We start from the raw sequence: 13,799 nt of genomic DNA on the forward strand, positions 1-13,799 counted from the left end.
AAGCTAAAAATGTGCAAATGCTGCATTCCTTCCGGGAGAGGGAAAAAAACCCACGACCCACCACCTCTGCATCAGTATAAATTATTTAAATCAGGGATGGTTTGTGTTAAGGGTCTCGAACAGATTGCATAACTGTTGCACAACTAATGTGTACAAGTGTGTCACTAATTTAATTTTAATTTTACTGTATGAGTTTGTATAAGATCCCCCAGCTGTCATGTGCTCATCATCTGTCACAGAACTATCACTAAGCCATGCTGGGCTAAGACAGGATTATAAACGATGAACTGCCATGTGCTCTAAATCTTCTTATTTGCCTAGCCTGGAAGGTATGCCCTGTAAAATTTGATTGGCAGAGTGCTCTATTCTGTCAATTGACTTTGAAGGCCTTTTCTATTGGCGCTTTGAGGGGATCTCAGTAGCTGTATTGACTGTCACCTGCTGACTCCAGCACGTGCCTGACCTCAGCCCTGCGCCGAGGCTCCTTCCCACCCCTCGCCGTGGCGCGGGGCCGGCTCGCTCTGGTGGCACGTGCGGCGGCGAAGGGCATATGGCTGCCTAGTTGTGTGCAGAATAGAATAACTGAAGCCAAGCAGCCCCGCGCTGTTATTACGGCAGATGGGGGAAGCGTGGCATTCAATATTAAGACAGATGCCACCTCCTTATTCCACCTGTCTGGAACTTGGACATGGGACAGAATGAACTGTCTGCCTAATAATTAAGGAGACAAAGAGCGCATTTATGAAGCTCGGCAGAGCACCGTATCTGCGGAGCACGCACAGATATAATTGTCGGCTACAACAATAAGGAAATGTCGACTACTGCTCATCAGATGTTCAGATACGTACACACAATTACAGTAGGAAACTGTACTGTTCCCAGCTGCTTTTGTGGTCTTTTATTTAGGCTGGTTGTGTATTAAATTAAACGGGAGGAACAAGTTGCCTGGCATTATTACTATTATAAATAACGCTTTAAAATTACAGTGAAGTTCCTTAAATAACAAAGCACCTACCATTCCTCCTAACAGTCACTGCCGCTATTGTGCTGTGCCCTTTCTTGCAAATTTGCTCTTTGCTTCTCAGTAGTCAACTGTTTTTGTAACAGCCAGAGAGAAGAAAAACATTCTTTCCAGGACCACTATTATTTTCACGTATTTTTACACAACAATTTGCCTGTTTCTTTGGCGTTGTTAAAAAAAATGATAACTGTGTAAAAAAGAAGGCCTGGCTCCTTGGCATTTATGCTATGTTACGTTTCTGTTATTTAATCCTACTTAATTTGGGACCAATTACAGTTGAACCCGCCGTGCTTTGTGACGGGCTGTGACTGTGCTGGAGAGGGCTCCATCCTTCCCGACTCGGAGCCTGGGCTTGCCGGGCTGGCAGCAGGGCTGGGCTGGTGGCCACGGTCACGCTGCATGGGTCGCACCAGGCTCTTGCACAGCAAAATGTGCCTCCAGGACTCCTCTGTGGAGGCTGAGGCTGAGGTCTGCAGGTATTGCAGAGGCTCAGCAGTAGCTACGTTTTGGTCGGGCTTGGGTCTCAGCCCTCCTGAACATCGAGCATCGGGCTCCCCGAGGTACGCACCCTATTTTTGGGGTGCAAGGTAATCTTCAAACCCAGCGATGCTGCTGATGGCGCCAGCCTCCCCTTTACGTATCCGCCACCCCTGCAGGAGTTCGGTGGAACGAGGTGTTTGGATATAAAATTGAGCAGGTGTGGGTGTGCTGGCTGGGCAAAGACGTTTCTCTGTAGAAGCAATTTGCAATTATTGAGAACCTAATGTGATCCAGGAGGTATTTTTAGTATCTACTTACCTACCTCCAACCCTCTTTTAAATGGCCTGTGCTGATGTGATCACGCCCATCCTTAAATCTTTCTAATTAATTTTATTCTCTTTCGAATGAATGAATTCAAAGGCAGCTTAAAAAAAATCATCTGCGTGTCTGTCCTAGGATTTATCTGTAGATGGCAACTGGAATAAAGATGAATAAGTTGCAGAAAATGAAAATGAAGGAGCAAATGTTAAGGGCGTGTGTACCGTGTATACATGATATACAAGACTAAGGACACACAGAGTGCCTATTGTCTCAACAAGCCATGAAAGTGGACTTTTATGTTTACATCCATATATTTGTGTATACACATTGGCATATATATGTAATCTCTCTAAAAAAAAAAACACCTGAATTTTTAGAGGTAAAAGACTCACATGTAACAAAACAAGAAACACTCGAACTTCACATTTATGTGCATATATAAATATATACTCATTTAGAAACAGACATTTAAATATTTACACTATAAGGTGATTAATTAAACATTGCAGATACATGTGTATTTAAATGTATACACAGACAGGCATGCTGAACCTACTGTAACTCTATAATAATACTCATAGACCATTTAATACTAATTTATAACATGTATTTAAAACAAGCTGCTCACCCTTGGCAAAAAAAACCCAACTACCAGATGCATTTGATTCTCCAAAGCACAGAAATCACATGCAACAAATCGCAAAAAGGAATCAAAGCCCAAACTTCTTCTTTTTTAGTAGAAAAGACAGCATTAAAAAAGACACAGATACATATTACAAGATGAGGATCAATTTGAAAAGATCCCACAATATCTGTTACCAAGAGCTTTGTTAATCTTTAAAAACCTAGAATGATTTTTTGTACGGAAGTTGTGAATTAACCAGGCTTTAATAAATAGCTCATGGGCACGTGTGTCAAGATTGTGCTTTTTGTTTTCATATGTGTGTGTATTTGGGGGGAAAAAAAAAAAGAAGAAAGGAAGCTATTATTTGTTAATTTTTTTCTGTAACAATTATTTCAAATTAAAAGCCCATCTGACGAAAGGCATATGGATGGAGAGGGGGTTCAGTCCTAATTGAACAGCCCAGGACTCGTGAGGTTAATTACAGATATTAACGCTGTTGTTCTTCAGCTTCTTGCCCTCACGAAGGCTCCAGCTTCCAAATGACCTGGCTCCAACAATAAGACTCTCTTTAGCCCATTAACTAATTGATAAAAATGTGAGTGTTTAGAATGAGTCTAATTAAATCACCGAGCCTTACAATTACGAGTCCATTTGGTAGCTGTCGGGAGATGGGTAACCTCAGCTGGCATTGTAGGCGAATAAAAGATAAAAATAAAAGGGAGCTTAACCAAAGATCATTTTGAAAGCTGTTCATTTGAAGACAAAGTACACATTTGCCTGAAATGTATACATACACCACTTCAGACTAGCACAGTGTCTTGAAAAGAAAATGGAGCGTTTAGCAATCATGATTTTTTTTTTTTCCCAGCGCATGCATGAAATTCTCTCCAGCCTGTGTGATGGAATGAGCTACTTTTATAATGATTTCTGAGTTACAGCCAATACCAAGATTCTTTGAGAGCACCCGAGTAGCTGGTACCAGGTACCTCTGTGTTCTTAATCTTTTTTTTGGTCTTACTCTTTCATAACCGCAAAGTCTCCATTGACCAATGCCCCTAAGCCCCAATTTTGGTAGTAGCTGCTGCTTCAGGGACAGTCACTGGTTCTCAGATGTCCTGTTTGTGAAGCTGACATGCTGGAGCAGAGTAGGTTTTCTCATACACATCCCTTGCCCTTGGCAAGGGAGCTGGAAAATATTCTCCATGTAACGATTCCTGTTGAAGGTGTGCTTCACGTCCTGAGCATCACATGCAATTCTCATCTCACTGTGCCAGGTAGAGATTTAGACCTAAAAAAAAGGATGAACAGGTGGGTGGTAACGTTTGCTAAGGAGTGGCTTCCATGGAAGGAATCCTAAACTGACAAAGATTTCACAGGTGGACCAAAGAGAAGATTGAAGTTGGATATACAAAAGTCTATAATATCTAAGAAGGGTGGAGAAGGTGACCAGGAATGACTACGGGAATCTCATGGGAATATCAAAACCAAAATGGTAATTTGTTAGATTCAAAACAAATGGAGTGACTTCTTCACTGTTAAGCTGCTGAACTCACCACCAGAGAAAGGTTTAGGTGCTAAAAGTTTAAACCACAAAGCTCCTAAACAAATTAATGGAAGAAAAATCCACCCCAAGCTAATGAACATAAAGATGCTGTGTCTGTCTTGGGAAATCTCTGAGCTGCAGATGTCTGGAAATTAGAACAACATGTAGAGGAATTTTCATGGTATATCTGCCCTACTCCAGTCTGTAGCCGTTACCAGTAACAGGACACTGGGCTAAACTGCTTTTTGGTTCACTCCAGGACTGCAGTTTGTACAGTCTCCAGGTGTTTCTTCCATGAGCGAACTATAGAAAACGTACCCACGGTGGTGCCATCGGCACTCAGGGGACTGGAAGGAGGTTTGTGCTGCCTGTGCACAGCAAAGTTTGAGAAGACAAAGCTCATCAGGTTAGAGAACTACAGAGATTGTGCTTTGGCCTCTGAAATATGGCCAGGGAGTGAGCTGCACTTACCGCATTTCTTGGCTCCCTGAGTCTCTCTAAGGTAGGCAGCTGGAGTCCACCAAGACTTGTCTCTAGTGATGAAACAGCCAGCACAATGATTTTTGCAGGTAGTCATACGTAGACTGGGAGTTCCTTCCCTTAGGGGATGTCTTCCCATTATTTCCCAGGATAGAAACCTTAAAAAGCCAAAACACAGTAAGACAAACAAATCCCAAACATCTTTCTGTGTCATTACAATGAAATCATACTTCTTCCTGCCTGGCTCGCCTCTTTGCTGAATGTTGATACATACTTATGAGGACATTGGGGGAACTTGGAGGATAAACCAGTTAATGTGCATGGTGTAATCATAGAGAGCTGCACGTCAGCATTAAGACCAAATACACTAAGTTACAGCTCTCAGGCATTCTCTGTTGCAAGCGGTTTGCGCACAAGCAGGGAAAAATCTGTCCTATGTCAGCACAACAGGAGAAGGAGCCACCTCCTCATCTTCCACTTTCACAGCCTCTCAAACCTTTCCCCTTTCTTCGATGAGGAAGGCTAGCTCAAAGGTAAGTGTTCATCATTTTCTTTGCTTTTCTGCTCCTTCCTCCTCCTCTCTCGACGTCATGTTCTTGCAGCAGTGCTCCCCACTTTGCTTACGGGAAACCCCCCACTTGATCTCCCAGATTTTGCGTTCAGGCCCCGCAGAGCAACGGACTGTTAATGGAAATCCTTAACCAAGCAAGGTGTCAGCCTTGGGGATATGGATCTGGGCTCAGATGGTATTTCAGGTGTTGTGACTAGGCAAGGCAGAAAAGCAGACTTGGATCTGGTCAGAGCTTAGTTCATTTCCGGCTTTATCGATATTTAACCAGTCTTGGATGCTGCCCAGGAGCGACTTGGCAGCCAGTTCAGAGCATGGAGCACAGGTGTGATATGCTCCTGCCAGTTTGCCTTGCTCAGAAGATGGGCAGCTGTGCTCTGCTGCGCTAGACAAGGCTTCCAAGCAGCCTTCCGGGGTAGCCCAAGGTAGGGCCTGCATCCTTAGATTAGCCTTGAAATGGCAGAGACAAAGATAACCACAGGAAGGTCTCAGAGAAAAGAAGCGATCTCTTGGGTAGAGCAAAAATAAAAAGAAACAGAGCATTTCCAGACCTCTCCGATATTGGGGTAGTCAGGGCTGGAGCAGTTTATAAATGACTCAGAGAGAAAGGGACGGAGGGCTTTTAATAGATGGAGCAGGCACTGTCTTCCAGTTCTTCAAGACTGTCTCCCTCTGCCAAGTAGCATGGCTTCTGCCTTATCTGGATTGACCTTCAGCCAAATGGCATCGATCCACAGCTCTATCTCAGCCAGGCTTTGGAAGAGGAGGGAAATGGCACAGTCAGGCAGGGGTAACTGGGGCACAGAGCTGGGCACTGCCAGCGGGCGAGTCTACGGCACAGAGAGCTTCGCCGCCCCTTTTCAGGGAATTCACACATCTTTTCAGGAATATAAATTGCAAGAGCAAGTCTGGTGGGATGGGGCGAGTTGGAAATGGAGGAGGTTCTGGTCGAGCTTCTGACAGAATGGAGAGGTTGAGTCAGGGCCCTTTGAGCTCTGCTCCAGATGTCTGCGTACGCACTGACACCAAGATAAAAATCTCCATGAAATCTGATTAATTAGTGAAGAGATTTTGGTAGTTAAAAAAACCCAAGGATTAGAGCTGGTTGAAATTTTCTGTATTTTCCTTATTCTTTGTCTGCCCAAACTTTCCTGAAATTGTTTCACAGAAGGAATTCAACTTTCAATAAAAAGGCAAAAAACCAGCATTTTTGAGAATGAGATTTTGTGCCTGAGTTATGAGGCCCAGAGGGAGGAGAGGCTCTATCAGCCCATGGTACAGAGGCTGACATTTTTCAGTCACACACATATTCCTCCAGTGGTGAAGGTCATTTTCACATGGAAAGAGAACACTTGAAAAAATCCAACATGTTGCAATTGGGCTTTCATTAAAAGCCTTTCAAGAATGTGGAAAATAAGTAGAATCCTAGACTGGCCTAGGCTGGAAGGGACCTTAGAGATCATCTAATCCAACCTCCCTGTCATGGGCAGGGACGCCTCTCAACTAGATCAGGCTGCTCAAGGCTCCATCCAACTTGGCCTTGAACACCTCCAGGGAGGGAGCAGCCACAAACTCTCTGAGCAATTTATTCCAAAGTCTTGCCGCCCTTGTACTGAAGAATTTCTTCCTAAAATCTAATCTAAATCTATTCTCCTTCAACTTAAACCTATTTCCTCTTGTCCTATCAGTGGACACTCTTGTAAAAAGTCCCTCCCCAGCTGTCTTGTAGGTTCCCCTCAGGTATTGGAAGGCAACTATTAGGTCCCCCCAAAGTCTTCTCTTTTCAAAACTGAACAATCCCTGGACAATCTCAGCTCCTCCAGCCTGTCCTCGTAGCAGAGGTGCTCCAGCCCCTGGTTCATCTTTGTGGCCTCCTCTGAACACGCTCCAACAGATCCACGTCCCTTTTATGGGGGGGACACCAGAACTGGACGCAGTATTCGAGGTGGGGTCTCACAAGAGCAGAGTAAAGGGGGAGAATCACCTCTCTTGACCTGCTGACCACGCTTCCCTTGATACATCCTAGGATGTGTTGGGCCTTCTGAGATGCATGAGTGCACTGCCGGCTCATGTTGACCTTCTCATCTATCAACACCCCCAAATCCTTCTCTTCGGGGCTACTCTTTACCCACTCTGTAACCAAGTTGTATTTGTGCCTGGGATTGGCCTGGCCCAGGTGCAGGACCTTGCACTTTGACTTGCTGAAGCTCATGCTCATTTCTCAAGCCTGTCAAGGTCCCTCTGGATGGCATCTCTTCCCTCAAGTGAGTCCATGGCCCCACACAGCTTGGTGTTGTCGGCAAACTTACTGAGGGTGCACTCAATGCCGTCGTCTATACACATATAACAAAAGAAGAAAAAAAAAAAAAGACTTACTCTAAGAAATTGTCAGAGTTAGGTGGTGGCCTGATGCAAGGAATGTTGCCTGGGCTACCCTCCTTTTTTCCAATCTCAGGAATACTCCCACACTTGCTCCTATATACTTCAATTGTGTGACAGCCTCTACCTGACTCATGCTGTGCCAAATCACTCTTGTCACAAAGAGTCACAGTTCTTGCCACTGAAACCTCAGCACGGCTGGGCAGAGGGTTGAGATGAAGGCTGGCCACTTGTCCAAGGGTACTTGCAAAGTTGCAGCTTAATTGGATTTAAGTGCCTGGGATCACACACAGCATTGTATCGAATGTGTGAATGGAAAAGTATTAAAACACAGAAAACAGCATAACTCAGCTCAACTGCAGATTCAGAGCTGTTAAGATGATGCCTTCTGCATAGTAAAAAACTCACCATTTTCCATGCTACTAACCAAGCAACAGGGATGTAATACAGAATACAGAAGTACGTGTGCTGCGTGCGCAGGGGGGAGAAAAATCATTTAGAAATGCCTGCAGTAATATCTGAATTGAAGTGTTACCCTGCAAGTCACTTTTTTAAAGACAAAGAAACTGCTTACGAAATATAAAGTTCCAGACCTGGGCACATATGGCATAACTGCAGGGTAATAAAGAAATGGCCCATTAAGGAATGAAATGCTTGTTTAGCGTCTACTGTGCCTGCTTTATCTCAGGACTTATCATAATAATTGCTTGGTAACATACTAAAAATATTAGTATATGTTCCACCATAGGCCCAGGAGAATGAAGAGAACAGGTTTCAATTTTAGACATAAGGTTGCATCCTTAGCACGTAGTCAACAGTGGTTGTGAGCCGGTAATATTTTCAGGTCTTTGAACGTCAAGATTTAAGGACACAGATCAGAGAGTTACATATTTATATTCTAGGGATTCTCATACACTATTACCTTGACAGAACTGGTTAGGATGAGGAAATACTGAATGCAGGATTTAGATACATTTAAAACCAGTTTGCCCCCAACCATGAGCAAAAAATTACTTGTTTCTCACTTACCTTTGAAGATAATCAGCTGATTTCAAAATGTTAGGTGAAATTTGTAAAACACCTTTTGGTAAACCTTCTTTTGAACCTGTCAAAGTCAAGAAAACATTGAGAAGATCCTATTCACAGGTAGACATAACTTGATATAGCTATGGAGAGTAAATGTGTCCATTCTGCATGCATATACACATCTACTTTAGTGTGTATATAGATTTTGAAGGTGTAAAATATTCTTCCAGAAAGTTCAAAACACTTTCTCCTGCTCTGTGCAAAAGATGAGAAGATCCAACCAGTCATTTCTACGTACCACCACAAAGAAACTCTGCAGGCATCTGCTGAGGCTTTAAAAAAATCATTCCCTTGGTTTTACCTTTCCTCCCTTCTGACAAAGCCCCATCCCAATGCACTGTTGCAGTAGGTCGCTGCAAAAACTCTTTGTTCCCCTGCAGGCCAGCCCATCTGCCTCCAAGAATCTAGACTTGATCACAAATGTATTTTTAATGCACTGGTGGAAGCATTTACTCAAAATTATCTCATTTCCCCTCAGGGACTTTTCAATTAAACAAACACATAATAATTATTTCCTTTAATTACTCATCTCTGCTTACCTGGAGCTAGGGCACCTTTGCCCTGTTACACATCTGAGAGCTGTCAGATTGATTCATTAGTATTTATTTGTTTCTTATTTTGAAAACATACCTACGTACTATGGGTTTTTAATGGAATGCTGCTGGTGTCAAAGGGATTTTTTCTCCCTAGATGTTGACATTGTTCCTATGCAGTGCTTGGGAGTCTTTTCTGATGCAGAAAACAATTAAGCTGCAGCAATTATGTGAGTTACCAGGATCTAAAAGTGGTCACCAAGGCTTTCCTTCACTGTACCAAACTTATCAAATATCAATCCCACCCTTGTCCCATGTATCACCCAGGTTTGCCCCAGCTAGAGGATATGGAAGAAGGGGCAAGGCTGATTTTTATACTTCTGCTCCCCAGAACAACCCACTAGCAATCCCCATAAACATCCTACTCGGTGTGTCTGCTGAGTCCGCCTCTAACAATGGGACGGCACATTTCTCTTGAACCTCCAGTGCTAGGGAGGTCTAATCGTGTTCTCAAGCTCCACAGTTAGCTGTGCCCAAACCTTTGCCAGCTTTTAAAATTCTGGTTAGTGCAGGAGCATTTATAAATATCTCCGTGCCTGGGTTGTCTCACGGCACTCACCTTCAAATACCAGAGACAAGCCCAGTAAGGATTACATGAGGAAGAAAAGGAGCAAGAACAGGGTCCTGAACCTGAAGCATCTGTCAGCCCAGGACCTTGCAAATAACAGTCTCCCTCAGCTCTGCCCAAACACCACCAAGGTTCTGGCTTTTTTATCCTTCTTGACATCCCCACAAAGCTTCCCACAGCTCCTGAAACCTGCTGATTTTGCCTTAGAGAGCAGCACACAGACAGTCAGCTGGGATGCAAACAAGAGAGGGATGGACAATACCTCTTAAGCCAGCATTAATATGACCAATAAACTGAATTATTTTTAATGAAACCATGAAATTCAAACTGGATGTCTCACTCTCAGCCCTACCCACTGTCCCTTCAAGCTCTGCCCGGTCTCACCTGCCTCTTTCCAATCTTCCACCGAGACCTCGGTTATGCTCTTCTTGTAAAATTGCATATTGATGCCCTAAGGAGAAGGGCAAATAAAATCGAAAAAATGCTGAACAGCTTCAAGCACTGGTGAACCAGGGAAAGACTCTGTGGCTTTTACCTCCCACAGAACCCCCTCAGGCAGGAAGGAGTCCAGGTTGAGTTGTTCTTTAAATCAAAGTTTCATGTGATGCAGCCATGTAGAGAGCTTTCTTCTACCAAAGGAAACAGAAAATATCTTAAATCTCCTAAATAATGTCAGCCCTTCAATCACATCCTAAAATACTCCACTGTTACTTCCTGGGAAATTCAGCCTTGAAATTTTTCTGAGGCACCAAACTGACCTCATGAAGGAACTGTAATGTCACCACGAGGCTAAAAGCACCTTCCCACATCAGTATTGTAGGTGAGCGCTTTCTAGAGACGTCTTGTTGGAATTCAGTCTCAACTGCTGTTTGCAGAAGTGCAAGTTTCTTTTACCATGACCACAAATAACCAACATTTTGAAGATAATCCCTCCACCAAAACAGGTCAAAACGCCTCTCTGCAGAAAATTTGGTTAGGTGTTTTTTATTCTTTTTTTAGTCAAGTTATTTGACTGTCTTCTCTTTGAAACAATAATATCAGCCTTCATTAAAATAAGGTTCCCAAAGCTTTTTTCCAGTGGAAGATGTCATGTGCATCTACATGAACGGAAAATACTGGCAAAGGACAGAATAGACCAGCGTCATCTGCAACAACCAGCCATCACATTACAGGTATTCTTCTACAAGAAATAAAACATGTCGTGAACAGATGATTTTCAAGATTTTGTAAAAAAAACCTTCGGTAAACATGACTGAACTGCTTACGTGTGTGAAGCTAGTCATGTACATGTGCATTTCCAGGATCAGGGCTTACAGAACCAGGACACAGGGGGAGTTAAAAGATAATTATCCAAAGAGACCTACAATAAATATCTGTGGGCCAAACAGCACCATATGTACTGTATATTGATTTGGTAGTAAAGGGATTACTTGAGTGATAGTGTCTATCCTGTATATTATTCAAATACAACAGATGGGAAATTGGCATGCCACGTAAAATATAAAATTCAATATTCACCCAAGTGGGCTGATAAATTATCATAAACCATTTATGAATATCCTTCAAACATGAAGCCTAATAATAAAATAAAATTTAAAAATGGAGCTCTCAGCCTAGCTCTATCAAATGGCAGAGATGGACGCATACTCTGGAATAGGCGCCCTGTTCTGCTATCCAAACTGCTCCTAGGCTGAGTCTTCTGCAGATGGTCCCATCAGACCCAATAGAAGGTACATTACTCCTGATGATAAAAGCAGGAGTCCTTGATTCCATCCTGAAGAGGAATATCAATCATGAGAGAGATTGACATGAACTGGGAGATTTAGAAAAAGAAGAAAAAGCTGAAGATATGTGGCAGTAGTACGTATTTTATCACACTGATTTTCATGAGTAGTAAGCAAAACAGGAAAACCAGAGCTGTTTGATTGAATGAAAACGAAAAGAAGATTCAACGGTCCTAGACAAAGACATCAGCATATTGAAAGCACCATGGCTACAGGATTCATGCAGAATATTTCACCTAAGGCAGCCAATACAACACAGTGCTCTCTGATCACCCCACAGTCTGCTGAAAAGACTACTAAACAGAGCCTTCAAAAAATAATCTCTAGCAGGGGATAGCATCGTTGTTAGCCTTCTTTCCAAGCAGGCTGTGGTTTTACATTGACCATGAGGTGGACAACAACAGTCACTGAGGCGTTTGCACATCAGGTGTATTGTGACTACCAACCCCAAAAGGCAGAACAGAAATAAGCCTCCAGTCCCCAGTGACCTACTGGGATTTTCACATTCCTACAGACAAGGGGGATCCCCAAGCACAGAGAAATCTGTGGCGGTCTCCTTTGAATCCCATGAGCATGCATTATACAGAAAATAAGAATTCAGGGCGACTGATATATTTGGAAAGGAGGTTGTTTTCCCATCAAGGACAGCTTTTAGACTCACCTGGATAGGGAGTTTTTTCCTCAAAGAGGACAAATGTGGGATTGGGGATGCTGAAGGGAGAGAAGGGAGGCTTGAGTGTTGCAGTTTCGTTTTTGCAGGGCTTAACCTCAGCAATTTTGGTTGGAAAACAGAAGGCAACACACTCTATACCCAGAGGGTAGCATTCAGCATAGTCTAGTAATAAGCAATTTCTGTCTCACAGAGAACAGCTCATAGCAGGTTTTAAGTGGGCAGCCAAACTGATGCAGGAAAATTAGGAATATCCCCTGTCTTCCTTCTGTTAGTTTAGATGCCTGATAGATTCTTTTGTCTAGACTGAGTTATTGCATGTTCCTGATAACCCTGTCTGTAAGCTGTTAAGAGTATTGACAGGAAGTTAGCCAACATGGTACCATCTGGACCAGGTCTAGCCAGTCTCCATGACCATGGCTAGTGATGATCGTGCCTGTCATTTTCAGGGTTATTAATTGGAAAAGGAAAAAAATTGCAACCTCCTCCAGGCACACATTTCCACCAGTGAATAAAACTGCAGATCTCCTAAGATCTCATTCTCCAGAAGTCCTTTGGAAAGGCTGCATGCTTGTTCTTCAGCATAGAGAATTGCATCCAAAAAAAGTTTTCTAGATGAAAGAATGCTTATTGTGAGTAGCTTTGCTGAGAAAAAAAATAAAGGCTTGCTTTCACTCATAGACAAGACTTTCAGAATGAAGCAGAAATTATTTAGAAGGAATTTCTAGTTAGGGAACTAGTCCTCGAACAATGTACAAAAATAAATTACCTGAATTCTAGTATTCTTAGCATCCATCAGTCTCGTTCAGCTTCCTCCATGAAAGAAAGATCACCTGTTAGAGCACCACAATATGGATTTATCTCTTGGTCTTCAGAAAAAAAACACTGCAAGCACTCATTTCTGGTCTTCAGAGATCAATTCAGTGTTGTATGTCTTTGCACTTAACTCTGCTCTATCTGTAAACTGGCACATCTCGAGTCCCACTGACATGAATATGATTCCTCTGCTAAACTCACTACATTCCTAGGGCATAAATGCCTGTTATTAAATTCTAAGAATTTGCAGGATGACTAGACTGGGGGGTTAGAACTGCCTCCCTGGTTTTATCACTGACCTGCTCTGTTAGCCAGGATGTTTCATCTCTCAGGCTTTCTGTTTAATTCTCTATACTGTGTCTGTCTTTCCTGTAGGGTCCTTGAAAATGTCTATGCCCCAGGTTCCACTGAAGCCAGAAGTCACTGTTCGCAAGGCAGACAGTAACTGCACAACTCGTTATCAACGCATGTGCTAGCTCCTTCAAGTGAGAGACAGGAAAGAAAAGGAAAGGTACATATGTCCTTCCATGGTTGCACACGAAGGAAAAGGTGAAGGGACATCCAGAGCCATGTCTTGAATCCAGCCCTTGTGATAATAGTGCAGGGCAGAGCTGTGATTCAGAGCATTTAATTTGAACTCAGATACTTTACAGACATGAACTGAACTTCACGGCAATTCTCAGGATGGTCAGTCTGGGAGGAAATCTGATTCATGTCATCACATAAAGCAATTCCTTGGGATTTCATCCTTTCCAAGCCACTGGCATCTCTTTAGTCTTTCCACTGTTCTTTGCCTAGCCCATGAGAATCATCAGATTATCAACACAGAACACCACAAGAGACCCTCTCAAATCCTTGTTAAATG

At 43.0% G+C, this 13,799-nt stretch overlaps 1 protein-coding gene across 1 annotated transcript in view; it reads left to right on the forward strand.

Annotated features, from left to right (window-relative positions):
- Positions 1–13,410, forward strand: part of LOC104276655 — a 34,398-nt gene extending 20,988 nt beyond the window's left edge. Inside the window, 1 exon segment of the mRNA XM_009873060.1 lies at positions 13,310–13,410. Coding sequence (XP_009871362.1) covers positions 13,310–13,410 — 101 coding nt within the window.
- Positions 13,411–13,799: the final 389 nt, after the last annotated feature.

Source organism: Apaloderma vittatum, unplaced genomic scaffold, assembly GCF_000703405.1.
Source record: "Apaloderma vittatum isolate BGI_N311 unplaced genomic scaffold, ASM70340v1 scaffold10527, whole genome shotgun sequence".
Classification (NCBI taxonomy): domain Eukaryota; kingdom Metazoa; phylum Chordata; class Aves; order Trogoniformes; family Trogonidae; genus Apaloderma; species Apaloderma vittatum.